Source organism: Vanellus vanellus, assembly GCF_965231255.1.
Source record: "Vanellus vanellus genome assembly, chromosome: 12".
In the NCBI taxonomy this organism is placed as follows: Eukaryota; Metazoa; Chordata; class Aves; order Charadriiformes; family Charadriidae; genus Vanellus; species Vanellus vanellus.
This window is the reverse complement of record NC_138917.1, coordinates 9,225,202-9,253,152: the sequence shown is the minus strand read 5'-3', so window position 1 is coordinate 9,253,152 and position 27,951 is coordinate 9,225,202. Positions and strand designations below refer to the sequence as shown.

Below are 27,951 nucleotides of genomic sequence, written 5' to 3'. Positions count from 1 at the left end.
CTGATCCTTATTTCATCCTCCCCTGCCTGGCACCAGCCACTCTCCTCTATCCCCTTCACCCATCAGCACAGCGGCAGAGACCTGCCGGAACAGCCTGCCGCCGGTAAGTGAGCTGAGTTTGCCGGGGCTCTGCACGCTCCCCTCCTGGCACGTGCTCTCCCTTCCTCCTGCTCTTGGCAGAGGAATGCACCGTTGGAGGAACGGGGCAGGGCAAATCTCACTGTTCTGTCCGGGATTTTCGGGTGTTTATTTGCAGATAGCCTTGGATACGGAGAAGCCAGCCGATTCCTGACCCTGGGGAGAGAAAAAGCATGGGGAGTGGAATGAGTAAGGTACTGGGGGGACGGCAGGGTGGTGGCCAGCATGTCCTCCTTGGGCCAGGACCTTTCTCCTCCAGACCAGGTGGATGCTTGTTCCCAGACCACCACGATGCCCTAAATATACCCGTTTGCACCTTCCCGTTCTCATTCCCCTTTGAAACTTCAAGCGCTTAAGAAAGGGACTTAAAAAAGCAATCTGTTCCCCAGATTTATACGCAAGGTGATGAGCGAAGTGCCTGCGGCTTTTAGAAAAGTGGCTTTAGATGCTCGTCCCTTGGGCGGTAAGGCCGTGGCGTTAGCATCCTCGAGGCTGACAGGGGGTCCCCGCAGGGAAATTTCCTCCCCTTGCCACCCCCAGGACGCGTCCGTGCCTGGCAGCCACGCGTGGCGAAGGGGGAAGTGGGGCTTTACTGCTGCTTGTTGCTCAGCTGAACTCCGGGGCTGGCAGAGGGGATTGATTTCTGTTTGTGTCCTTAAATAACCGCTTGGTATGTGCATTATCCAGTTTAAAATTAGACTCCGGGACAGCAACGGAGAGACCAGATGAGGGCAAACTCTCTCTGAGCGGCTCTGGTGCGATTTAACACCGCCTGTGGATGCAGCCCGACCTGCAAAGTGCCTTTTACAGCCTCCCTGGTTCCACCAAGCCCTCTCGGGGAGCCCGGGCTGCCTTTGCCGGGGGCTGGGTTGGGGCAGACACGTTTGTGTTGCAGGATCTGGCTCTGACTTGATGAAGCGCGGGGCTCAGCGTCCCCCTTCTAGCGGTGACAGCTTTGCTGTGCTGGGCACAGATGTTTGCTCAGCACAGATGTTTGCTCAGTCCAGGTGTTTGCACCCCAGGAGCGGGCTGGGGTTCAGCTGAATGGTAGAGGTGGGCTGGATGTGACCCAGAGGTGTTGAAACCCCTTTCTACAGCCTCTCAAACCGGGTGTCTTCTGCCAGATGGGTGCAAATGAGTGCAACTGGGAACCAGCTCGTCCTCTCTGTGTCCCTGGAAACTGTTCTGGCAGGTTCTTACACCCCCTAACTACTCTGAGCTGTCCCTTTTTCTCCTTCATAACCCTGCAGCAGCGAGTTGGAGACCAAATTTACATACTTGATGGCACTCACTGCAATGTCCTGGCCAGAAAAATATTATAAATAGCCTGTGCCTTTGCCAGTCCATCCCCAGCTGGCAGAGGTAACCTTTGAAACTATTTGCAGGAGGTGGTTGCTATAGAAAAGCAAAATAAAACCGAGCTGCAGTGGGGCTGGCCTGCCTCTGGGAGCCGGGAAGATGGGGGGTCCCCGCTGGAGCCCCACCTTGAAGGAGGAGGTTGGGGCGGGCTGAGCTGTTTGGGGAATCCAGTCCCCAGCACTGCCTTTCCCATAGCAATAGGACCCCGTGCAAGCCCCTTCCATTTGTGTGCTGAGTTTTCCTGAGCTCTGCGCTCCTGGAGGGGTTTGGGCTGGTGGTTTGAGTGGGCTGTTCGTTAATGAAGATGGTTCACTGATTAGATGCTTGGTTTATCATTGCCTGGGGAGCGTGGTGCCAGATGCCCTGGTCCTGCCGGTACCACGCATGCAGCATGATGCTCCTGCCACGTCGGATGCACGTTGTGCCCGGTGCTGTCTGAAATGTCTCTCCTTTTTGTCACCTCCCAGGTTGTCAAAGGCCTCTATCTCGGGAACATCCGTGGTGAGTGCTTTTCCCTGCTCTGCCTCCGCATTGCTGTGGGATCCCTGGGCAGCTGGTGGGGCTGGAGGAGACCCTCTCCTCGGGGGATCCCTGTGCCTGTTCCCAGCTGGGGACCTCAGCATCTTCCAGAAATCCAAAGTCCCCCAAAAGCCCCATCCCAATTCCAAGTGGTCCTGTGCAGCTCTAGCCCAGGAAAGGGACATCCACGGGGAGCTGTGGTTACCAGCCATGCCAGAGCACCGAGGAACCCCTGGCATGGCTGGAAACCTCCTCAGGTTTGCTGAGACAATATTTAGAGTGGGCCGACACCTGGCTTTCTCACTGGGGCCTCTGGCCCCACGGGGAGCAGGGTGAAGCTTGGGTTTCACCCAGCAGCGACGTCACAACAGCCTTTTCCAAATTAGCAGTATAATTTCTGATGCTGGGGGTGGTTTTGGGAGCCTGCTGAATACCCATCGCATCCAAGGGGGATTTTGCTCTGATGGAGGTGAGAGGCAGCAGGAAGGGCTGGCACGGGGGTCAAGGGGCCAGGGGGTGATGGATACGGGTTGCTGGTGGGCGCTTGGTCCAGCAGATCTCCCAGGAGGGCAGGCGACTCACCTGCTGCCTCTCCTTCCAGACTCCGAGGACCGGGAAAACCTGCTGAGGAACGGGGTGACGCACATCCTTTCCGTCCACAACAGGGCCAAGCCGGTGTTGGAGGTGAGAGCCCGGGCAGGGGGCTTGGGGGGACTACCCCGGGGGGGGGGGGGGGGGGGGGGGGGGAGGGAAGGTGCAGATGGGGGACACAGGCTGTTTTCCTGGCGTGGGGCAGAGAGGGGAGCAGCAATGCTGGATTTGCACCGTGCCGCGCTGAATTGCACCCGAAGAGGCTCAGCGCTGGCTTTCGGAGTGTGTGTGTGTGTGTGGAGAGTGGGATGTTTTGGGGGGGACACAGCCACCCCCCCGGTGGTTTTTAGGGTGAAGGTTGTGTAGCCGCAGCGCTGGCGGGGCCGGGACCCGGTGCTGCCGCGGGGAGAACCGCGAGAGGGCGGCGGCGCCCCGCGGATGGCAGCGCCGGGGCCGCATCCAGCCCCGACCGGGGGTGGTGGTGGTGGGGAAACGACGCCCGGAGCACACCCCCCATCCTTCCAGGACAGGGGTCCCGGGACGCCTTGGCTTTGCCTGCCCTGTTCCCCTACCCCCCCCCCCGCCCCCCCCCCCGACCCCTGTCGGACCCCGGAGCACTGCGGACCCCTCGGGCTGTGGGGTGGGGAAACTGAGGCAGGAGGGAGCTGCCTGGTGTGTTGATGCCGGAGGTGCTGGACAGGTCTTTCGTGCACAAATCCTGCCTGCGTGGACCTGTGGGGTGGGTGGACCCTGCAGCAGAAGCAGCAGCCCCGTGTGGGGGTCCGTTTGTGGGATGCTCTGACCAAGCTGCTCATCCTGCAGCCGATGGCCGCATGCAACTTGCACTTCATCCCGGTGCCGGACCCGTTGCCGGCTCTCAAATCCCGGGATGCTGCAGAAGGTGAAGGGGACTGCTTGGACCCCTCGTCCTTTGGGGCCACGATGGTCAGGGACCCTCGGCAAAATGCCAACTGGAGCCTTTTCCCCGCTAAGGCATTGAGTAACGTGGAAGGGGGGAAAGAGAGAAGGAAGGAGCCTGAATAAAATCGGTGCAGAGAAACGGCTCGTGGCTGGAGAAGGGGCAGCAGCTGGGGCTGGCAGGGCTCGGGGCACGGCCAGACGGGTAGCAAACCACACGGGGAGCTTACAACATGGAGCAAGCCGCTGGGCTGGTGGAAAGGGGAACCGGAAAGGCATGGTGGGTTGAGCAATGTGTCAATCACAGCCTTGGGTTGGGAACCGCAAACCCCAGCACCAGTCCCATGTGTGGCCCAGCTCTCCGAGGCGGGATGGGGGCACCCAGCCCCGTGGGGAAGGGGAAGCTGCTGGGAGCCCGGCAGTTAATCTAGGATCAGGGTGCGGGTCGGGGTTTAAGGAGGAGTGGGGTGGCTTTGGCTGCTCCACTGGTTGGCCCACGTGGCTTTGCCAGTAGGGTGGCTCTCCTTGCACTGGGGAGGTTGGGCTGGTGCCGGGCATGGCAGGGCACAGCCAGGTTTTAGGAAGCCGCAGCCCATCATGGCTCATCCCACAAAACCTGCTGGCGTTTGCTTGCTGGTCCCCATGCCCCTGCCTGGCGCATGGTCCTCTTCCACCCACTGAGGTCCTGCCTGCCCCCGCCATCCCCTGCGTGCCGGGGAGCCGTGGTTTGGCCAGGGATGTGGATGAGGAACCCACCAGCTCCATTTCCCTCCCAGCCTCTCTGGCAACATCTCCGGGCAGGGAGCAGCCGACTGGCACACCATGAGGAGCCGGCAAGCGGCACATCACTGTGGCACCTTGTCCCCATCCTGCAAGAGGCTGCAGGATGGTGAGGCTGAGTGTGGGATGGGGCTGGGGAGGATGGATGGGATGGAGAGGTGATGCACAGGAAAGCCCGCCTGCGCTCATCCTCGCGACATGGGTCTTTCCAGCGTGGGAATATCCCTATGGCTGTCCCACTCTGTCCCTTCCCTCCTTAAATAATCAGCTTTTTCCAGCCTCCCGATCTGCCCTATGCTGGAGGGAAGTGAGGGTGGTCTGTGGAGTTGGGCTGCATCAGCCCAGGGGGGGCCTTTCAGCAACGATGCCACAAGGAGCTGATGGAGATGGGGCAATCCCTGGTGCTTGGCCGTTTCAGCTCTGGCTGGCAGGATTTCCACCCATTTCGCTAAGAAAGTTTAAGAAAAAAAAAAACAAACAAACCTCAGATGAAAAGGATCTAATTTTAACTCAGAACAGGGAGGATCGAGGAAGCGATGTTTTAAAGAAAGGAAAGTAATCTGACCTACGTCAACATGCGGCAGGATGATTTATTGTGTATTAAAAGGACTGGGAGGAAATAACTCATTGATGAGAGTGACTTCATCAGTGTGTGTTCGCACACGTCTTCCTGATGGCATTCGCCAGCCGGGGCCCCAGGAAAGGGGTGGCTCAGTTTTGGGGGCGTCCTGAGCATTGTAGCAGTTCCCCGCAGCCTGACCTCTCCTCTGGGCTGAAATGGAGGGGAAACAGCCCAGGGTGGGATGGATGCGACCCTTCATGGTTCTCCCTACCCATGTGGAGCAGGGTGATGGCACCCAAAAGCAGATTGTGGCTTTCCCCTCACTGAAGGGTCAGCTGGGGAGAGGGAAAAGAGAGAAACAGGAGGTTTTGTGTTTCTCAGAGGTATCTTATTACTGCAACCATCTTTGTATTGCAGGACATGACCTATCTCTGTATTTCGGCCTCGGATTCATCCAGTCAAAACCTGTAAGTCGTTTGCCATCCTTTTGTCTCCCAGCATCGCGCGTTGGTAGTCGGCGGTCAATAAAAATTCAGATTCTGCAGAATGAAAGTTCAGTTCATTCACGCTGCAGAAACTTGGTATCATTGCTGAGCTGGACAGAAGCTGTGCTTCATTCTCAGGCAGTAAATAGCATTTCTAGGGGGTAAAAACTGTTTCTGTGTGTGTTTGCAGTCAATAAGTTTAATTTAATTTTCCATCAGATTTCCGACTTGTTCTGCTGGGCAGGGTTGAAAATTGGAGCATCAGAAAGACATTGATTTTTGTCGGTCTTCTAGACATTTTCCTTGGAAAGAGAAAGAAAAGAGTTGTTAAAACCAAAGGTGTTCCCCCCCCCCCCAAAGCATAGATACTCATAAGTCTTTTAACAATGTTCTTGAGATGAAGCTGGTGAGGGATGCTGCAAGGAAGCCCCAGGATTTCATGGGACGTGGTGTTGGGGTGCAATGGGTGCAGGCGCTGCTGACACCGGGGGGGTGACAGCACCCGGCTGCTGCTTTGGGCATCCATAAACCATCTGTTGCAACCAGGAAATGGGTGACTCCGAGGGATTTTTCTCGTCAATCAAACCCTAAAAGGGATCGAAACTTTGTTCAGAGTGACGGGAGCGAAGCCCATTTGTGGAGGTGTTGGTTTTCCAGCACCCTTGGGAGCAGCCATGCCCGGGGGTGTGATTCTGCTTGCTCATGCTCCTGCTGAGCGGAAAGAGAAGCTTTACAAGAAAACCCTCCCTCAGCAAGAACTGGGTTTTTTTTGTTGTTATTTTTTCCCTTCTCTCATTTCTTTGCATTTGTGGCATGTCTACTGAAACGAAAAAACAAACAACAACAACAAAAAAAGGAGTAAAAAGGAGATAAGACTGGCTGCCGGAAGGAAGACTTATTCAAGGAACTATTTTCTGCTTGTCAGTTTATGCCTGGGATTTCTCAATCCTGATGTCCTGAAGAGGAGATGCTTGCAACTCAGGACCTCAGTGGCTCTCAGCATTACCAGGCTCCATGTCCTGATCCCACGCTTCGAGGCTGGAAAAGCACGGGGAGAGCTTTCCTCTGGCTGGCTACCTGGGGAAAAAACCACCCCGTGGAGTGGATGAGGATGGATGGGGCGGCAGAAGCGCTCACCTGCTTCCCTCCAGGATGAGTTGGGAGAGCGATGCTGCGTGCATGGAGCGGGCTGGAGGCTGGCAGCAAGTGTGCAGAGGCAGCTGGAGGCAAAAAGCATCACGTCCTTCCAAGCAAGGTGCATCCCTGCTGGTCCCAGCCCAGGGGCTGAAGTGGAGGACTGGGTTCTGGAGAGCTTGGACCTGTGTAGGCAGCACGTGCAGGCACTGGGGGATGCTGTCTGCTCTGCAAAGATAAGTAGGACGAGGCAAAATCCCCCGGGACAAGCTTTAGGCAGGGAAAGGCACTCCAAGGGGTGATGCTCTGTTTGCTACGGTGGTCAAGGAGTAGGCACGTCTGTAGCCCACGAGGAGCAATGGACTGACATCTCCTTCCAGGGCTGAGAGGCTCAATATTTTTAGTATGACCACAGCTTCAGAGACTCCCCCGTTTCTTCTCCTCTTCTTGGGCAGCAGAACCCCCTGCTGTTTGTATTCAAAACCAACCTTGGCTGGTTTCTTAGAAGGAGCCCTGCCCTTCCAGGGAAGGGTGAAGAGCAGCATCCCCTTCGATCCCCCTTCTGGGGCAGGGGGAAGAGCATCCCCTTCCATGGGCTGGCAGGGATGGATTTTAGAGGCTTCTGCCTTGTCCCCTTAGGGAAGCCAGCTTCGAGGGAGGGAGGATGCGCTGGGAGCGAGCCCTCGGCGAGGGGCACGGGGGGGGAATAACTCTGCGGTAGCCTCATGCCTTGGCTTCTGAGAAATCAGGAAGGCTGTGCAGGCGCACGCCCGCCCCATCACGCGGAGGCAGAGGAAGTCCGGCGCCGGGGCAGAGGCGCTGCTGGATCCCACACTCGCTGCTCAGCGGCTCTGGCTTAGCTGCGCCAGAGGGACCCTTTTCTCTTCCCGAAAAAGCCAGGGCTGTGTGGTCAGGGAGTCCACCAGCAGCCCAAGTTACTCAAAAATCAGGTTTTCTGCCTCAAAACTACCCCAAGGCTCGGTGCAGCTGCGAGGGTGAGCAGCGATGGGCAGAATTTATTGCAAATATGTACCAAGGAGCCGAATACCTGGCTCGGCGTGGGCTCTTGGAGATGCCCACTGTCTTCGGGAGCGATTGGCAGTGGCTTGCAGCATCCCATGCAGTGATGAGCAGGAGGGATGTGTCTCCCGTGAACACCCACCTCTATCTCATCAGTACGTATGGAGTTATTTATCCTGTTTTCTATGTCTCCATCCTTCAAAAAGATGGGTGTTGCTCAGGCTGAGAGTTGGTGTTGTTCAGCCTGGAGAAGAGAAGGCTCTGAGGAGACCTTATAGCGGCCTTCCAGTACCTGAATGGGGCCAGCAGGAGAGCTGGAGTGGGACTTTTTACAAGGGCATGTAGCGATAGGATGAGGGGTAATGGCTTCAAACTGGAAGAGGGGAGATTTAGAATAGGAAGAAATTTTTCACTGTCAGGGTGGTGAGACCCTGGAACAGGTTGCCCAGAGGAGCTGTGGCTGCCCCATCCCTGGAGGTGGCCAAGACCGGGTGGGATGGGGCTTTGAGCATCCTGGTCTGGTGGGAGATGTCCCTGCCCATGGCAGGGGTGTTGGAATGAGATGATCTTCAAGGTCCCTTCCAACCCGAACCATTCTATGATTCATTTGGCTGAGCATGCAGGTCAGGAGAAAAGCACCATAGTGTGTTGCAGCTGAGCCACCAGAAAGCCCCGACTCCCTGACCTTGGGGTTAACGGGCTCCCTCTGCTTTGACGGCAGTTACTGGTTGTGCTCTCAGGAATGCAGCTATCTGGGGACAAGCCCGTGTTGTTGCTGGCAGCTCTGCCTCCCTGGCACGGGCACCTCTCCGTGCCTGCTCTGGGATGGGAAGGGGCTGGAGGGGCTGCTTGGGGTGAGGAGGGAAAGGGAGTTGCACCATTTTGGGACCTGCAGGCAAAACACCATGGGAGCCACCTTCTCCCTGCTTTCTTCCCTGCTGGCACCTTTCCCTCGGAGGAAACTGGGTGGTTTTTGGCATGGTTTGGGAATTAGGGGTGAGCCGACGGCTCAGGAGAACCTCTGACATGGTCCCTGGGCAGAAGATGACACCTTGCCTGCAGGTTGTCTCCCTGGGGTCCCCCCCCTGAGCTGGTTTGGCTGACGGCATCACCCTGTTCCTGATGCCTTGGGAGCAGGAAATCCCCTGGAAAGTCTCCCAGGTCATTTCCTTCCTGGTACATGAAGATCAGCCCCTCTGCCTTTGCTGGGCAGAGGAAGGACCGCTGCTCCCACCCCACGCCGGTGGCCCCAGAGTGGTGGGAAGTCCTTGGTGGGGGGACGTGACTGCTGGCGTGGCCAGGCGCCTTGCAGGGGTGGGCAGCCCTCCTGTCCTCACCTTCCTGCCTCTCTCCTTGCAGGCTGCAGCATTTTAAGGAGTGCATCAAGTTCATCCACGAGTGCCGGCTTGGTGGGGGAGGCTGCCTCGTCCATTGGTGAGAGCTGCTGTCACCGCCTTGCATCCCCAGTTCGTGTTGGTCATGTAGGAGGTGGGGATGGGCTCCCAAAAAGTGTCCTCAACATTGAACGTCACTTGTGGTGGGGAGGAAGAAGAGAAGACAAGGAACAGTAGGAAGGTGACAGGGGAAGGTCTCCACTGCTGAGACCCGTGGGGATGGGTGGTCTGTGCACTGAAAACCTGAGCATCCAAAGAGGTGGGACAGCCTGGAGGAGGGGACGAGGGGAAGTCACCTGCCTGGAGCCACCAGCAGTGGATCCCTGTTCATGTGGCTCCTTATCCCCGCCCAACACACGGCGGGGGAACCCTGCTAACACCCCAGTGAGAAGGGATCCCCATGGGAAGACGCATCCCATGAGTGTCCCTTGCTGTGGGGCCACACCAGCCTCGGTGGTGGGAATACCTCTACCTGACGCTGCTCCCTCGCGTTGTGCCAGCCTGGCCGGGGTCTCCCGCAGCACCACCATCCTGGTGGCTTACCTCATGACGGTGACCGAGCTCGGCTGGGAGGGCTGCCTGGCTGCCACCAAGGTCGTGCGGTCCTACGTCAGCCCCAACTTTGGCTTCGAGCAGCAGCTGCAGGAGTACGAGGCGACCTTGCTGCAGGAGGTACGTCCTGCGCCGACATCCCCTTATATATGTGTCTGCGGAGTTTGCAAACATGCACGACTCTTTTGCATGCAGCTCAGTGCAGGCGCCAGCTGTTTGCCCGAGCTGGCCTTTGTGCATGCTATTTATTACCTGGGGATTTTGGGTTTTGCATGCCAAAAAAAAAAAAAGAAAAAAAAAAAAAAAAAAAGAAGTGCCTAGGCATTATGCGAACGCACTTAAAAAAGCTCTTTAAAACCCCAGTGCTTCTCTCGAGAGTTCAGTTAGGACGTAGTGGGATGTACGGGTGAGCATCAAGTCCCCCGGGAGCCCCGGGAAGGGCGCCGAGCCTGTTCCTGGGAATGCAGCGCAGTGGGGGAGAGGGAGAGGGAGAGGGAGAGGGAGAGGGAGAGGGAGAGGGAGAGGGAGAGGGAGAGGAGAGGAGAGGAAGGCTCTTGCAAGTGGCTTCAGATGTCCGGGTGCACTTGGATCTGGCAGGACTTCCTCTGACAGCAAGTGCCCGGCTTTTAGAGGCAGGGGACAGAGAGAAGCAAGTGTTGATGGAGAAATTCGCCTCTTTCCTCCCCAAAATGACATGGAACAGCAGGTTTTAGGAGAGCTGGAGCCCTGGCTGGGTGGGTTCCCGTCCTGTGCGAGGGTGGGATGTTGTAGCTGAGCCGAGCCAGATGCCGGCAGCTGGGAGCGAGAGCAGCACATTAACCCGGGAGAACGCTAGTTGCAGAGATCAGAGCTGCACTTTTGACCCGGAAAGCCTTCAAAAGCAAAAGGAAAGGCCTTTAAAAGCACAGCTCCCGCGCAGCTCCCCAGCTGCCCTCCAGTCTCTCCCACGCCGAACCCTGTTCCTCTGCCCAGCCCCGGCCTCCGCAGCGGAGGACCGGGATCCAAAACTGCCCCGGGAGGGCACAGGGGCCACAGCTGGAATTCTGCAAGGAAGAAGTAACCCACAAGGCGATGTCCACAAGGAATCTTGCAGCCCAGGTCACCCCTAAACTTCGTCCCATCCCTGGAGGTGAGCGCCCCCCCATCCGCTGTAACCATGAGGATCACCCAGTGGCCCCATGGCACACAGCGACAGAGACCCGATGGTCCCTCCGGCTACATGGAGTGGTTTAAGGGGATTTCTCTCCTCCCAGGAGAGAGGCAGGGACAACATGTGACACTGGCCCAAATGTCAACCCCTTCCCCACTGCTGAGTTCCCTTCCCCGGGTGCCGGAGGGAGCGGGCAGTCGCTGTCACATGAGGGGCGCAGCCCTGCCCCGTTATCACCGGCTTGCAAAAACACCCACGGAGGAGGGCGGAAAATGGTCCAAAAGATTACAAAACACCCGCGGTGCTGGAGATTCCCTGTGGGGCTTCCCCTTGGCCGGGTCAGCTCTCCCCAACCCTTCCCACGCTCTGGCCGCGTCCCAGCACAAACCATGATGTGGGGTTGCTGTGTGCCCCCCCCCCCCCCCCCCTCCATCCCATCTATTCCTCCTGCTCCCCAAAATCCAGGCTGGGCTCAGCAGATGCTGGACTTTTCTTCCCTTTCCCTTCGATGCTGCTTTTTCATCACATTGAAGTTTGGCCGGGAGCTTTGCCAGCATTTCCCTGAAAATACCAAAGGCAGAGCCGAGGGCGGAGGCGCCTGGATGTGTTTTTCTGAGCTGCGGGCCTTAGCAAGAGCTGCCTTTTTAGGGGAAGGGGAAGAGCCAGGAGGGATGCTCCAACCTGACCGGCGATGCTCTGCTCCCAGCTCGCCCCTGCGCCCTCCACCTTTGCGAGAAGAAGGGACTTGTGGGTAGATCAGCCGAGGTGGAGGGTTGGGGGTCCCGCAGGATGGTGGGCACCATAGGCGTGTGCCTGCGTGGCCAAGAGCCCGTGGGACCCGGTGCCGTGTGGGTCCTGCACCTTGCTTCATGCCAAACAGCAGTTGGCTGGCTTACCTTGGCTGTGGGATGTCACACCTGGTTCCCCTTATGGCTTTGGGGTGGTTTTCCATGTGTGTAGGTAGGATGCAGGAGCAAGGGTATCATGACCTGAGCTTCAGCTCTTGCTGAGGATAGAAAAGAGGTTAAATGTCCCCATTTAGCCCAGCTGTCATCCCAGCAGGCAGCGATTTGGAAATGCAGCACTTGGGAGCAGGCGTGGATAAGGGCTGGGCAGGCTGCTCGGGAGGAAAAACCTAATTTCTTGTCGGCTAAAACCTGTGAGGGACAGCTCAGACCTCCCAGGAATCTCCTTCCCAGGGCTGCAGGTGAGCATCCCTCAGTGCCTTGGTTTCCTCCATGCAGAGCAGGGACCTGAGATGGGACGCAGGGACCTGAGATGGGACCCCGGGACGTAGAAACGGAGAAGCTGCTCTCCTGGACTGGCCAGCCGGCCCTTCGCTGCGGGAAGCGTGCCTCGAGCGCGCAGCTGTGGTTTTGAGCTGGCAAATGGTGCTTGTTGGGGCTAGATGGATGAAGAAGGAAGGAAGGGACCAAGAGCAGCAGCAGGATGACGGGTAAGGTTAGAAAAGGAAGTAAGGGAGCTCAGAGAAGACAGTATGGATGTGAGAGAGGGCACAGACGGGCATTCAGGTGACGGACCTGTCCCCCCCGTGGTGCTGGCATACCGTGACCAGGCTGCCTGCCCCCCCCTCCCCGGTGCTGTCCCAGATGGGACGTGTGCTCCGGGCCCTGGGAGAGAGGAGGAGGGCAGCGGGTTAGTGGTCAGCGCTGGAGGAAACAGGCTGTAACCACTTCTTGCTCTGGCTTTAAAAGGAAACGCCTGGCAGCAGCAGGGTGCTTCCCCCAGCCTCCCGCCGGCTCCTTCCCTCTTTCGCCGGACGGTGGGAGCCAGCTCGGAGGCTGGGGGGTGGGTGCTGAGCCTCGGCGGGTGCCAAGCCTTGGGGCTTCCCATGGAGCTTCATCCCTCCGGATGGTTTGCATGGGAGGGATGTTCCCCGCTATGAGCGGCTGGCATGGATGCTTGCCCCGAATCCTGTCCCAAATCCTTTGGAACGCACTTCCCAGGGGTTGTTTTCTAGCAAGGAAATCAGGTCTGGCTCTCGGGGTCCGCCCCGAACAAGGGGTCTTCCCGCTTGCGGGTGGTGAACGTGTAGCAGCCGTGGCGAGTCCTGCTGTCTGAGGGAGTGGATTTGGGGAATCCAGACATTCCCGCTGGAAATCCCCTCTGCCCGAGCTGACTTTCCCTGGCTGCCGGAGGGGGGATGCCACCAGGGTCAGTCTCAGACTTTATTCTCTTGTGGCTCGTGGTCCCCACGCCTGTGGCAGCCCCCGGCAGGACAGGGCTGAGCTGCCCGTCCCACTCTCCTGCATGCCTGAATTTGGCGGCTCCGGGCCGTGGAGTGCACCTCACCCTGGGGGTGCTGAGGCTGAGCAGCTCATGGGGGCTGCCTGCCCTCTCCCTCCAGTTCTTCTGGCTGCACCCATGCCTGTCCCAGTGCTTACCCCATGCCGGGGCTCCGATGCTCAGTCCCTCTCTGGACGCTTTGCACCCGCGGGCTTCGCATTCCCCTACTCCCTATCCTCCATCCTTTTCGTAAAGTGGTTGGTTATTGCTGGCCGTGCTCCTACCTCTCATCCCAGTAAGTCCTGCTTACTGGAGCTGCCGGTTCCCAGCTACTTTGGAAGACGGTGAAGCCCTGCCCGCTCCCCACGAGCACCGGCTATCTGCCACAGCAGATCCCGGCAGAGCTGCCCGTTCCTGCCCACGCCGTCGGGCGCTGCAGCCTGGACCTGTCTGGCCGTTTCTCATCCCGGCAGTAGCGGGAAACATTTCTACGGACCGTCTCTCTCGCTTCCTGGCCACCTCCGGACCTCCGCCTGCTGCCAGCTGGCCGCCGGCCATCCGCACGCTCCGTGCCGCCGGAGCAGCCTTTGCAGCGACGCGGGGAGGATGAGAGGCGCTCCCCGACTGCCCGGCGGCGAGCAAGACGCTCTGCAAATCAAACCTGCCTCGGCATGCGAGAGCCGCCTCGGCCGTGCAGCTTGCGGCAGCGGGTGTCCCCGCGCTGCCACGGCGGGGAGAAGGCACGGGGAGGCTTTTCTGACGGGAATTCGGGCACACAAGGAACAACAGCAGCTTCTTGGCAACGCTTGGTAAATAAAGCTGCCGTCCCGGCTGCAGCCGGGGTGAGAAGCTGAGGATGCTGCTGGTTCTCCGGGTCCGTCTGTGCCCGGCTGGGCACGCGGGAAGCGCTCGGTCGGGGCGGGGGGGAACCGTCGCATCTCTCCTGTGACGTGGCCGTGTCGCGTGGTGTGCGAGCTCCTGCGAAACTGGGACCATTCTGCTTGCCGGTTCTGACTGGGGAACCCCCGGCCTCGCCTGGGATGCAGCGGGCATTGCCCCCGCTCGGCTCGCTGCTTTCCGCCGGAGCTGTTGCAAGTCCCGGCTCACAAGCTGGGGATGTCTCAGCCCCCGGTGACTCTGACAACCTCTTTTGGCTTTATCTTGGCAGTACCGCACCTGGATCCGCCGCGACTATGGCAGGAACCCCTTCAAGGACCAGGAGGAGCTGCAGTGCCTGCTGGCCCAGCAGGAGCAGAGGCAGAAGGAGCAGCAGCTGGGGAGCAGGGATTGCTCCTGGCTCCACTCTCCAGCTCCCACCTACCCGCTCCCCGACCACGCAGGTGGCACCGGCAGAAGCAGATGGATGAACAGATAAGCCGCCGGCTGCTGGCAGGCAGACGTTGGCCCTGGGGCTTGGAAAACTCTGTATTCCCTCTGCCAAGCGCCCGAGGGGATTCATGTCTAGGGCAGAAAGCAGCCAGCGCCGGCCTCGGCTGTGGGCTCGAGGGTTGGAGCGAGGGAGTCGGGACTCGCAGACCCTCCCCGTGGCTGCCGGCTCCGTGTATACCTCTGGGCAAGTTAATTGATGACAGTGCCTTGCACTGTTCCGTTCCCCCATTCCCCAGTGGATCATAGAATCATAGAATGATTTGGGTTGGAGTTGGACCTTGAAGATCATCTCGTTCCAGCCCCCCTGCCCTGGGCAGGGACACCTCCCACCAGACCAGGTTGCTCAAAGCCCCATCCAGTCTGGCCTTGGACATCTCCAGGGATGGGGCAGCCACAGCTTCTCTGGGCAACCTGGGCCAGGGTCTCACCACCCTCAGAGTGAAAAATTTCTTCCTGGTGTTTAATCATGGCCATGTTTCCATCACCCAGGGCAGCAGCAAGCCCTGTCCCTCTCTCCAGCAGCGTGGCACCCGGACACTCCTGCAGCAAGGCGTGGAGATGCCGATACAGACCTTGGAAAGCTAGGGTGGGATGGGATGGGGAGAGGCCACCTTTTATTCTGCTTTGCAGTGAAGCTGGAGGCTGATGCAGCCTGCGAGGCTGCCCCGAGGAGGGAGGGATGGGTCCCGGGGCGTGGGTGTGCTGCCGAGCCCGGCTGTCACCCCGTGGGATGGGGAGAGGGGCCGGAGGCTCCTGGGGCTGCAGATGCCCCTTGCCACGCTTAGACTTTCCCGGTCCAGCCTGTCCTTGGCAGATGTCTGTCTGGCATTTTCCTTCACCCACTGCCCCCAGGGAGGGGGGAAACCCAGCTGTGCCGGAGTCTGCCTGTCCCCACCGCCTCCATCCCTGGAGCCAGAGTGGTTTTGGGTTTCCCCTGCCGCCCGATCTGAATGTCCCCGGTTGCAAAAGCAGCCAATTGCTCGATTTGACTCGGTTGACCGGCAGACCAATTTAACGCTGTCCTTCTCCAACAGCCTCTTTAATATTGAAAGATTGTGACTACGTCCCTTTTTACATCCCAAACTCGTACACCGCGTTTCCAAAGCACGGCCTCGCTGCCTTCCTTTGCCAGGACTCCCCACATCCGTCCTACAACGGGGATCCCAATCCATCGACACAGCCCTTCTACTTTTAAACCTTCAAACCTTCCATGCCAGCTTGGCCTTTTACTATAAATACCTTGCCTGGCTTCTCAAAAATATCTGTTCTGCAATCCATTCTGCAGAAAAAAAAAAAAAAAAAAAAAAAGTGCTTAAAATATTTCTAGGAATTCCCTTAATGAAAATTTCTGGGTACTCCAAGTGTGACGGTACTGGGGGTTACTTGCCCAGCTCCTTATAAAGAGGAGAGTGATTAAAACCGTGAGGATGGCTGGTCTTGATTGGCAGTTTTCCTGGTGGGAATGGAGGGATGGACTGACATGACCACTCCACTGCTGTGTCCTCATTTTCTTGATGAGAACCATCAGCAAAATTAAAAGTTTTAAAGATGCAGTGTTTAGCCATAATGTATAGGATCGATCCCGGGGGGGGGGGGGGGGGGGGCTTTTCCTTGTCTTTTTAGGTTGAGAAAATGGTCCCTTTGGCTGTTATTCTCCATGGAAGTACGTGGTGGTTCGTGCCTGCAGCATACTCTGCGTGGGGAAGCGCCCCAAGCAATTAATGAGTTTAAGGACCATAAATGCTGTTGATGGAGTGGACTGAAGGGAAGTTGAGCAAACCGGGTCGATATTGTATTTAATGCCTCAGTTATCATTTTAGGAAGCAGAAAAATGGAACTTGTGCACAGGAAAAAAAAAAAAAGAAAAAAAGAAGAAAGTTGGTTTCTGGTGTTAATAGGAAGTCATCGGAGATCTGTGATAAGCAGAGATTAGATTTGCAGTAGGTGTGATAATCTCTGCGGAGCGCTGCTGTCCTGTCACATGTGCAAGCCCGGGTGGCCGTGCCCTCTCCTGTCCCACAGCTGAGCATCCCGGGATTCAAACGTACCCCAAGGAACTGTGGCACCAAAGCAGCTGTTATCCCTGGAAAAATCCCCCTGATCTGGGGACTCACAAGGGATGCTCCCCATAAGGTGCAGCATCACCCACGCTTGGCATCACAGCAACAACCATTGCCCAAATAGCGTCTCCCAAGCCCAATTTCCTTGAATCTGAGGCATGTCCCAGGTGGCTACATATATTTTTCCACTCTGGCCTTCATCAGTGGGACCTGTTGGCGACTTTGGGACCTCTGGCCACTGGAAGACAAGCCCTGAAGCAGGGAAAACCGGGCTGGTTTCCACTTCTTTCTACATCGCTGAAGTGTGAACGAGCTTCCCGGGATGCTGCTCCCCCCACACACACACACGGGGAAATAGCTTGCAAGAAATTCCCAGCCGGGCTGTTCGCCCCAGGCTGTGTTTTGCGTTGTCCCTTGCCATCCATCGGCATCTCGCTCCCTTCCAGCCCGCTGCTGCCAGGACCGTGAGCGGCTGAAACCCCCATTTTAAGGGGTTTATTATTTTATCCTCCTCCCGTTGGGATCCCCCTCACCCCAGGGAACTGAGATTTTGCCTTTCCAGGATTTTTCCAGGCTGCCCGTGAAGTTGAGGAGCCCAAATGAAGCCAAGAGGTGATGGAATCACCCTGCCGGTAACACGGTTGCAATTAGCTCCTTGGGCTGCAGGGGGGACAAGGGGATGGAGAGACTTGATTTAAAATATCCCGAATTTGCCAGACCTTGTACAAAGGAAACAATTTTTTACTGAGGTGGGTCTTCGGCTGGTGCGGGCGGGCAGGACTGGTGCTGCGGGGGTTGGTGATGCAAACTCCCTCTGCAAAGCTTAACTTGTTTCTCTGTAAAAAAAAAAAAAAAACAACAACAATAAAAACACCAAAACCCCCAGAAATAACCCTCCTAACCGCATCTGATTGCAAAAGAGGTTTTTGGCTCTCCCTAAATCTCACAGGGGGAATCTGATTAGGATCAGTCGGGTGTTTAAAAACAAGGGCTATTACAGCCATTATTTATTAGAAATGACAGTAAAGGTTGTGTACCTTAGATCATTATTTTTATTATACCATCTGTGCAGCTCCATACATTTCCCATTTCTCTGTATTACCCACATGGGAGTGATTATGGTTTTCTTCCAAGAAATGTGCGTGTAATCTGGTAATCCCAAAAAACCCCTCTGAAGTCAGGCTGCAGATGGTCCTTTACGCTCTGCTACGGCCGGCGGCCCCAGCTGGGTACGTCCGGGCTGGACTGGGGCTGCTGGACACTGCAGGGACAGCGGTGATGGCGGGGGGACAGTGGCACTGCCAGGGTGGCGAGGGAGAGACAGATCCGGGGAGCCGGGGATGATCCGGGAGGGGATTGGGAACTGCCCGGGCATGGACTGATCCGGCACTGGGGAGACTGGTCTGGGACTGGGGAGACTGATCTGGGACTGGGGATGGACCAGTCTGGGACTGGGGACACTGATCTGAGGCTGGAAAGACTGATATGGGTCTGGGGATGGACTGATCTGGGATGGGACAAACTGGTCTGGGGCTGTGGACACTGGTCTGAAACCGGGGGTGGACTGATCTGGGGCTGGGGACACTGGTCTGGGACTAGGGATAGATTGATCTGGGACTGGGGAGGCTGATCTCGGACTGGGGATGGACAGATCTGGGACAGGGGACACTAGTTGGTAACTGGGGATGGACTGGTCTGGCACTGGGGAAGCTGGGTTGGGGCTGGGGAGAGACTGGGCTGGGGCTGGGGATGGACTGACCTGGGATTGGGAAGAGACCGGTCTGGGACTGGGGAGCCTGATCTGGGACTGAGGATGGACAGATCTGGGACAGGGGACACTAGCTGGTAACTGGGGATGGACTGGTCTGGCACTGGGGATGCTGGGTTGGTGCTGGGGAGAGACTGGTCTGGGGCTGGGTCTGGACTGACCTGGGATTGGGAAGAGACCGGTCTGGGACTGGGGACACTGACCTGGGACTGGGAATGGACCAGTCTGGGACTGGGGACACTGGTCTGGGGATGGACTGATCTGGGACTACGGAGAGACTGGTCTGGGAATGGGCTGATCTGATATTGGGAGGAGACTGGTCGGTAACTGGGGATGGACCGGTCCGGCACTGAAGAAACTGGTCAGTAACTGGGGGTGGACTGGTTTGGGACCGGGGAGACCCACCTGGGCGGTTCCCATCCGGCCCCGCCCTCGCCCCGCCCCCTGCCCCGCCCCCTGCCCCGCCGCCTGATTTCCCGGAAAGACGCGCCCTTCAGAGAAAGCGGCGCCGGCTACACGCGCCCCACTGAGCGGCTCTCCATTGGGCGGCCGGAGACAGGGTCGTCTCCCCATTGGGCGGGGCGGGCACGGAGGGGGCGGCTGGCTATTGGCGGGGCGTGGGCGTGGGCGTGGACGTTGGCGGCCCCGCCCCATGAGCAGCTATAAAAGGCAGGCGCGGTGGGCGGTGCGGGCAGCAGTGCGGAGCGGCGCGGAGCGCAGGTACGGGCGGTTCGCGTTGTCCCCGTGTCCCGCGCTGCCTGTATGGCGCTGGAGGGCAGGTGGAGTAGGGGCAGAGGGGACCCAGGACCCTCGGGATGCGGGATGAAGCCATCCCGGTACCCACGGCCCCGTGCGTGCAGGGAGGGAGGGAAGCAGCAAGGGCTGATCCCGCTTGATGCTGAGCAGCGCTGGGGTCGCGGGAAGTGCTGCCCACCTTTGCTTCAAGGCAGATCCTAGGACGGATGGATGGATGGGGTGGGACAGGGGAGAGCTCAGTGGTGGCTTGGAGCTGGAGGGTGATGGGCTGCAGGGTGATGGTGCGGTGCTGCCTCTGCCAGCCAAGTTTTTCTGGCTGCTTGTTCCTCCTGGTGTGAGGTTGGTGCTCAGCTTGCTGCGTGGGAAGGACTCCTTGGCTGTGTCCTGTCCCTGCTCGTTGGCTTGTGTTGCGAGTGGCAGCCTGGAGGGCTTTGCTTAACTTTTTGTGGAGGAGAAACGGAGCTCTGGCCTCAGCCAGTGGCGGGAACAGGCGCTCTAGAAAATGAGCTGCCTTAGGAGGGAGTCCCATTTCAGGGAGTGTTTCTGAGGCTCTTCATGTTGGTGTAACTGAGGCGCAGGAGCCTGCGGAGGTGCTGTGTGTAACCCCCATCCCTCTGGGGAAATGCTCCAGCAGGTGCTTTGGGGCATCCTGCTCTGTGATGGCAACTGGGATCCAGAGCTGTGCTCTCCATGTTCTTTTGGCTGTTGATGTTAGCTGTGGCCACCCCTAAGAGCAGGGGATGTGCTGTGGGTGGCCAGAGAGGTCTGTGTGTCCTGCTGCGCAGTAGTAGGGCAAGGGAGAAGAGAGAGAAGTTGGTGGCACTGAGCTGGTGTGAGCCCGTGGCAAAGCAGGGGCCATCAGGTTTTAGGCTGTGCTGGGAGCATCCTCGTCTTCTCCCCAAAACCTTCCCATGGGGCAGTAAATAAAAAAGGCATGAGGGTGAGGCAGTCTGGTGAAACTTGGAGGAGCGCTGTAAGCCCGAAAGGCATGGAAGGCTGATCCTGGGGCTGCTGGTCACTTCTGCCAGGCCACCAACTCCTGAAGTCCCTGTAGGTCTTGCCGTGGAGGTGACAGGAGATGCTGGGAGAGTTGAGCCTGGCACTCTGCTTCCAGCTGGGCAGGAGAAGTTTTCTCCTGGGTCCTCCATGGACTCACCCAGCAGTTTTAGCTAAAAATGACCCAAGGTCCTCGGGCAAGCGTGACTTCATTTCACCCCACTCCATCCTAGTGTTGGCTTTCTGTTCAAGAGGATTGGTTGTGTGGCCTCCAGCCCTGCTGTGGCTCTGGGTGCTGCCGGGACTGGTGACTGCTCCCCAAATAGGCAGTGCCTGGTGAGAGGGGCAGACCCTTGTGCCAAGACCAGCCGGGGAAAGCATTTGGCTACCATCTCCCACAGATGCTAATGGGTCTCTGCCCTGGGATGGCCTGTCCAGTGTCACTTGCTCAGGTGACAGCACGACCGGGCACTTTAATCCACATCCATCTGCTTCCTATGTGACTTATCCCACAGCCCAAAAAAAAAAAAAGGAGCAAGCAGAGCACGAAGTCAGCCTGTCTTGGTGAGCAGAGCTTTGATAGAGCTGGAGGAAGAATTTGTAGTAACTCACAGAAAATTGCCTTGATTTTTAATTAAAAAAGAAGTGTGTGGGGGGGGGGAACGACATTTTAACGTACAGATGTTGGCATGTGGGACTTGCAGGGCTCCCGAAAGAGGTTTGTCTCTGCAGGCAGTGCCACTATCAGCTGTGCACATGGCAAACCAGAGCATGGTGTGATCCCTTGTACCCCAGTTGTGGTGGGACGGTGCTGGGGGAGCTAATGGGGCTTGGATCTCTTGCTCCATCCAGGATGTGTGACCGCAACGGCGGGCGACGGCTCCGGCAGTGGCTGATCGAGCAGATCGACAGCGAGCTGTACCCGGGGCTCATCTGGGAGAATGAGGAGAAAAACATGTTCCGCATCCCGTGGAAACACGCTGGGAAGCAGGACTATAACCAGGAGGTGGATGCTTCTATTTTCAAGGTAGGGACAGATGGTTAATGCCTTTTTCTCGATGGTTCCTGGGCTCAGCAATGCTGTGGTTTTGGGTTTTTTTTTTTGTTTTTTTTCCCCCTCGCTGACAATCTTGGTGGTGGGAGAAGCCCACGTTGCCTGTGGGTTTTGCATCTCTAACCCCTGCAGGAGATGCTTCCCCTGCAATTGGTCTCCCAGGGTTTTGGGGGAGTATTTGTTCCTCTTTGCCAAATGTTGGTACCAGTTTTAGGTTTGTTTTCAGCACATTTGAATCCTGGTGTGACATGAGAAGGAGCTGGATGTGTTCCATTTGACGTGCTCTAAACTTCTGACCAGGCTATTCTTGATAAAAGGCTGGATTTACAAAAAAAAAAAAACCCAAACCAAAAAAAACCAACCTTGCAGAAGGGAAGGAAGTTTTGAATTTGACTCAAGTTGGGGGGGTTTTCCAGTTTTGGGGGAAAAACTGGAAAATTCCATCCTAAACTGAAAAGGTTAGTTTTTTTCCCCAGGAATTCCCTTTCCTCTGTCCCTGCTTCCAAATATCTGTACCAGTGAGCAAGTTCACTTCCAGGGCAGTGACAGTAGGTTAGAGCTGATCGAGCACTGAGTTATGAGGGTGGTGTTGAATTCAGCCATCTGAAAACATATTTTTTTTAAAGCTATGTATTTATTTTGTATATAATTATAACATATTTTGCAATCTCCATTCGGTGGTAAAACGTATTCTCCCACCAAAAGCATAACCGATTCTGATTTTTAAGAAGAAACCAGCTTTTGTTTATTAGTCATGAGCTGGAAAAGGAAGTTTAATTTGATCTTTAACTGAGGTGTTACCAGGTCGTTAGGCACATCACTGCTTCAGTAGCGATTCCTGGCATCTCCAGCCGCTCCGGACCTATTGGTGCAGAGATGATGCCACACATTATGACCTTGACCTCTGCTTTTTTTTTTTTTTTTTTTTTTTTTCTTTGAAATGTGGGTGCTGCAGCCCTCCCTGCGCCCGGGTGCGTGGCTGGGGCAGGTGGTGCTGCTCTGCACCCAGATACCCGTCCCCACGTGCGTGGCGGCTGCGCACGTGTCCGCAGTCTAGGAGCGAAACGGCGAACGCGCATGGGGTGGTTGAGAAGGGTGCAAGGGGCAGAGAGGCGGGGAGAGAGCAAAATGCAAAACGTTCTCTTGCAGCCCCAGCTCCTTTGCCCTGGGGGTTGAGGGGCTCTGCAGAGCTCATATGGAGGGTTTTTGGTTTGTGTTTTTTTTTTTTCTTGCTTTGTTTTAGGCTTGGGCTGTTTTCAAAGGCAAGTTCAAAGAAGGTGACAAAGCGGAGCCGGCCACATGGAAGACGCGTCTGCGCTGTGCTTTGAACAAGAGCCCCGACTTCGAGGAGGTGACGGACAGGTCCCAGCTGGACATCTCCGAGCCTTACAAGGTCTACAGGATCGTGCCAGAGGAGGAACAGAAATGTGAGTGCCCCGATAAGGGACTGACACCCCCCCCCCCCCCCCCCCCCGGTGCAGGTCAGTCTGGCGAGTAACCGCGGGCTCGTGCCACTGACCTACATCTGAGCGGGGCTTCCTGGCCAGACGCTGCTCTTGAGTCGTGACGCTTTGCTTGTCCTGTGTTGCGGAAGATGTCCCCTACGTCACTGCGGTGGCAGGGAGAGGAGGGAGGACAGGCTTCTCTTCTCTCCCTCCAAACCATAGGAAATGGGGGTCAATTGCAGCATTGCACGACCTTCCATCCTATAAGGATGCTGTGGGGGCCAATTCAAAATCCTTCCCCCACCTCAGGGGGGTGGAATTGAGCCTCATCCCTTTGTCCTCCCAACGCCCACCCTGGGCGGGTGGCAGGGAGTTGCAATAAATCCCTTTTCTCTTGCCGGCAGTGATTAGAGTAGCAGTAGTTTCACAGAGAGCAGTTGCTGCTGCGATGTCCGGTGCGGTACAGGTCGCACTAAGTATATCTCTGTTTGTGGTTAGGCGTGTGTGTGCTTTTTCCTTTTTTTTTTTAAAGTGAAAAAAAAAAAAACCCTTGCAAAAAGAAAAAAAAAATAATAATCATCTTGCTGTCAGGAAATGTGCCTTTTAGCATCTTGGTCTCCTCCAGCCGTGTTCACACGGGGGGCGCGCTGCCGCTATGCAAATGGCACTGCAGGTTCCCACCGGCAGCACCGCTGCGCTCGGGGCAGCGGGCGGAAAAAGGAGAAGCAGCAGCCGCCCCGGTCTCTGGGGTACTCAGGAGGAAAAAAAAAAAAAAAAAAGCCAAAACCAACCCTCTGCTCTAGCTCTGCCTGTGCTACCGGCCAGATTTTTGATTTGCCTTGTTCCTGGTCCCCGTGCATTGGGACAATGGGTTGCAAACTGGGTTTTGGCCCTGAAAAGCAGCTCTGGGTGGAGCTGGAGGGGGCTGGGAGCTCCCCAACCCCCCCCAGAGGTGCTGTTACGTGGCTCTGCTGTGGTTCTCGGTTTCATAACTTTCACGGGGTGAAGGGTTTCTAGAACCCGGTGGAGAGGCGAGCTGCGGCGAGGGGGCGGATGTGCTCACTGCATCCCGGCCTCTCCTTCCAGGCAAAGCGGGCATCGCCAACGGGAGCAGCCTCAATGACATCACGGAGATGGACTGCAGTTCCTCTGCAATCGATGACCTCATTAAAGAGGTAAGCCTTTGCTGTGGCTGCCGGTCACCTTGGCTGGAGGTGGACGGAGGGCGGGAGCTGGCTAAAAAAGCGTTGCCTTCCTAAAATTCATTCTGCAAAGCTTTGGGAGTTGGCCTGGCGAGCAGCGCTGTGTTCTTGCAGCTCATCCAAGTGAGCCAGCGCTGGGATGGGGCTGCTGATGGACGGCTCCCGCTCTAGATTTGCATCTGGCGAGACCTTCGCCGAGGGACAGAGGCTGTTTTACAGCTCTGTTTCCCTCCTTGTCTGCATCACCTCGGGCTGCTTCTGCTCAGTAGCTCCAGAGGGTGTTATCTAAACGTACAGCCCCGGGAATGCCAAACTCGCTCTTTGTAACCAAAAAAAAAAAAAAGTTCTCTGGCATCCTGTTGGCACTGCCATTTGGACCTGCTCTGAGCACTGCAGGCGTCTCTGCGCAGGGCAGCGGCTGCCCAAGGCATCAAACCCGCTCTGATCTCCGTGTCTGGTGCCCCACAGCCCCCCTGCGTAGATGAATACCTGGGGATCATCAAGAGAAGCCCCTCACCCCCTCAGGAGACCTGCAGAAACCCCCTGATACCCGACTGGTGGGTGCAGCAGCCCAGCCCCGGTGAGTAGGTGACAGCGTGTCCAGTCTTTAACAGGACTGAGGGTTTTCTTTGTCCAGAGCAGAAGAAAATTACTCTACAGAAATAGATAATAGACAACAGTTGTATTTTATCTTCCTTATTAAGAATGCTTAAAACGCCAATTATGAACACTGGTTGGTAGCAGGCACCCAAGAGTGTATTGCACAAGATGAAATCCACCTGGGAGTGTTTTCTGGCATCTCCAGTGTGGGAGCTGGGAAGCCTGGTGTGCCTGGGAGGGCGAACTGGGGGGGCTGGTGGAGAGGAGAGGAGGGGACTGGTGTTTGAGAGCTGGGCACAGAGGCACAACTCCGCTTTCTGTCTTCTCACAGCGTTGCCCCTGATGAACGGATACTCTGGCTACGAGCAGCATCATTCGGGTAAGGCGCCTCCCCTGCTCAGTTGTGGACTGTGGCTATCAAAAGCCCCTCTGGGGCTTGGCCTTGTATGTGTGGTGGCAGAAGGTGGCTCCGACTCTGCTCCCTGCCTTGGGGGAGGCTTTGCTCTCAGCTTGGGAGGTCCTGTGCCCTCCTGAGTGTCCACAGGGTTTGCATGCTGAGCAGGGACGCATCCTGCTTGTTGTCCTGTGGCCGTGGCCCTGGCATGGGGGGCTCTCCCAGTGATGGTGGTATCAGACATGCCTTTAGCATGGGGAGATTTGCCCGCAGCAAGGGAAGTGTGGAGCAAAGGCAGGAGGGAAGGGGTTCAGTGTTGGGAGCTCTTGCTGATCAGTGCTGCTACCAGGCTGAGTGCTGGAGGAGACTTCTCCAGCAAGTACGTCTCATCCATCAAGTGAGACTTGCTTCTGGAAATTTTGCTGCTGTCATGGAGCTTGGGCATCGTAGTGAAGAGCAGGCAGGACTTGTCTTCTCCTGATGGGTGGTATATGTGCCCATTCCCTCCCAGGTTACTCCCAGATGGTCATCAACTTCTACTACAGCGGGAGGCTGGTGGGCCACATCACCACTTCGTGCACTGAGGGCTGCCGGATCTCACTCAGCCAGCCCTCCAGCCATGGTGAGAAGCTGTATGCCCCAGATGCCCTGGAGCACGTGCATTTCCCCTCAGCTGACGCCATCCAGAATGACCGCCAGAAGCAGATCACCAGGAAGCTCTTTGGGCACCTGGAGAGGGGTGTCCTGCTGCACAGCAACAGGCAGGGCATCTTCATCAAGAGGCTGTGCCAGGGCAGGGTCTTCTGGAACGGGAACAACGTGGTCTACAAGGACAGGCCCAACAAACTGGACCGTGATGAGGTGGTGAAGATCTTTGACACCAACTTGTTCTTCAGAGGTTTGTAGGAGCATTTCCCTCTTTCTCTTTATCTGCTTGGTGGGGTTGAAATGGTGGAGCCCTTGGCCTTGCAGCACTTTGGAGTCATCACTGATGGGTTCCTTGAGTGCTCTGGATGACTAGCTGATGCTACCAGATCTAGGAAGGAATAACCCGGTGTCTTGTGTCACTACCAAACTCCTCCTGGTTGGAGGCTTTGCACAGCAAAGCTGCCTTCTCTTGAGCCCACGGCTTTCTTCCATGACAGGGTGCTTGATCACGAAGCTGTGTAGCAATGGCTGGCAGCTTGTGGCAGGCAGCCTCCGACTGTGCCCCTCTCCTTGCAGAGTTGCAGCAGTATTACAACAACCAGGGCCGCTTTCCGGACAGCAGGGTCATGCTGTGCTTTGGAGAGGAGTTCCCGGATGCGGTGCCACTGCGGTGTAAGCTCATCCTTGTCCAGGTATGGAAGGCTGCCCTTTGGAACTCTGCTGCTGAATTTCCCCCTCTTTTTCCAGACCATATTGCCCTTTTTCTCCCCACAAGTAGGGCTCTAGCTTCAACCCCTGGAGCCACAGACCCCTGGGGTGCCCGAGTTGGTTGGGTGGCAGGTGTGGCATGAATTATGGCTTATCCACAGCCTCCTGAGAGGTGCTTGGGCTGTTGCTTGTCAGACTCCTTTATCTGGGTAGATCGTGTTTGCGAACAAAGCTCCCAAATGGCAGAAGCTTTTCTAAACCGCTAAGAAATCTGTTCTCTTCCTCCCGTTCCTGCCTCTTGGCACTGGGGCCTCTCTTCTCTCCTGTGGGAAAGAGGGGGGGAATAAATACCTGGAGTGGTTGTGTTAAGGGATGGCCTCAAGCCAAGCAGCCAACGGATGTGGTGAACAGCCATGGTGGACAGCAGCGGGGCTGGGAAACGCTTGGGAGGGTGAAGGAGAGGATGGGATGAGAGGGGGCAATCCCCATGGGTCTGGCCAGAAATATCTCCCTGGAGAAGCCAAAGCAAGTCTGGGAGCCCAAAGCTTTGGGGCAACATATAGGGTCTTTCTGGAGCCTGCACGCAGTGTGGGACCCCCTTGGGCCAACAAGGCTGTGGCAGCAGGGATGTGGCATGGAGGGTACAGGGAGGGTGTTGCAGCCACCCTTAGGCAAGTGGAGACACACCAAGTCTGTGAGGCCCTGGAGGGGATTGTACAAGTGCAGAGACTGGTCCTACACCTCCCTGCACAACTTTCTGACCTGGTCACCTCTTCTTGCCTTGGGTGCCTTCACTAGAGGGTCACTCTGCATGTGCTGGGACATCCTGCAGCTTGTCCTCAACTCCCTATAGCTCTGCTGGGAGAGGAGCTCTTGTGACTGCTCCTTCTGTCCTAGAGGTGCTCGTGCCAACATGGCTTGTGGAGTTGGACCTGTTGGCCTGGCTGGACCTGGTTACCTGGGTCTGTTGGGCACAACTGTGTCTCTCCCACCCCATTCCCTGCTGCTTGGGCTGGTAGGGGTGGATGGCAGCAGTAGGAGATGCCCAAAGAGATTCCACTTCATCCAGGGTCTTCATGACTTTTCTTTTTGCGTAGGTGGAGCAGCTGTGTGTCAGGCAGGTGGTGGAGGAGGCTGGGAAAACATGCAGCAGCAGCCCCATGCTCCCCGTAGCTGATGAGACGCAGCATGACCAGGTGTACAGGATCTTCCAGGACATCTGCGCAACGCACCAGCGGCCGCTCTTCAGAGAAAACCAACAGATTGCAGTCTGAGCCTCCTTCTCCGCAGACCTAGCGTGGTGATTTGGGCTGATCTAGACCCAGTTTGGTCCCGTTAGTGCCTAAATTCCCCTTTTGGAAAGTTGGTTTTTGTTCTTTGCTGTTTCCAGTCCAGAGTCTGTATAAATAGAGCAGTGAAAAATCCCATGGCGAAGTAGGTTGGATGCTCAGTGGGTGTCCTACAGACCTTTTACTGATAAAAAGGTACCAAGCAGGGTAGAGCATGTAGTGTCATTGTCTATAGCTAATGGCAGGGGAAGGAGGGAGCGTCCGAGCTGTGCGGGAAGGTCGGGGCTGGCAGTGCTCTGTGTTGCCTTTGTTAATGGCCAATCAAGCAGAACCGAAAATCAACAGCTGTAGTGACCTGCCCCAGCGGTCTGTGACTCAAACCTTGCTGAGAATAGCGATTTGGTCAGAAGTGACTCTTGGAAAAGCCTTAAAATCATCAAACGTAGGAAATTCTTTCCAAAAATCATTCCCCCCCATCCCAAAGAGTCCTGCTGATGAAGGATAGGATATACCTTCCACGGAGAACCTTCTCAAATTCCTTTTTATTTTTGCTATAATGTTTATATGTCTATCTACCGAAGTATTTTGAAACTTGGAAAGCAACGCAGAGATTATATGTGTAAATGTTGAATATAAGAACTTAGGAATCTTAACTTTTTTCCTAACTAGAGACAGAGTTTATATAAATATATATAATATCTTTAATTTTTAAAGATCGCAGCACGGTGTGAATAGGTTGGCTTCACCCTCACAAATACACGTGTTGGTCTCTCCCAAGCGTGACCAGGCAGCG

At 56.5% G+C, this 27,951-nt stretch overlaps 2 protein-coding genes across 2 annotated transcripts; both read left to right on the top strand.

Moving 5' to 3' along the window:
- The first annotated feature begins 52 nt into the window (after window positions 1-52).
- Window positions 53-15,820, top strand: LOC309676706 (dual specificity protein phosphatase 22-A-like). The gene is made up of 8 exons (XM_082489322.1): window positions 53-103; window positions 257-332; window positions 1,965-1,998; window positions 2,618-2,700; window positions 5,285-5,334; window positions 8,866-8,940; window positions 9,401-9,572; window positions 14,018-15,820. The coding sequence occupies exons 2-8, from the start codon at window positions 312-314 to the stop codon at window positions 14,222-14,224; spliced, it is 642 nt and encodes a 213-aa protein (XP_082345448.1). The 5' UTR covers window positions 53-103; window positions 257-311; the 3' UTR covers window positions 14,225-15,820.
- A 4,828-nt stretch (window positions 15,821-20,648) lies between these two features.
- On the top strand, window positions 20,649-27,429 carry IRF8 (interferon regulatory factor 8). Its single transcript, XM_082489474.1, has 8 exons — window positions 20,649-20,845; window positions 22,116-22,299; window positions 23,404-23,492; window positions 23,988-24,099; window positions 24,451-24,498; window positions 25,025-25,411; window positions 25,738-25,853; window positions 26,967-27,429. Exons 1-8 carry the CDS (start codon window positions 20,672-20,674, stop codon window positions 27,141-27,143), a joined length of 1,287 nt encoding a protein of 428 aa, XP_082345600.1. The 5' UTR covers window positions 20,649-20,671; the 3' UTR covers window positions 27,144-27,429.
- Window positions 27,430-27,951: the final 522 nt, after the last annotated feature.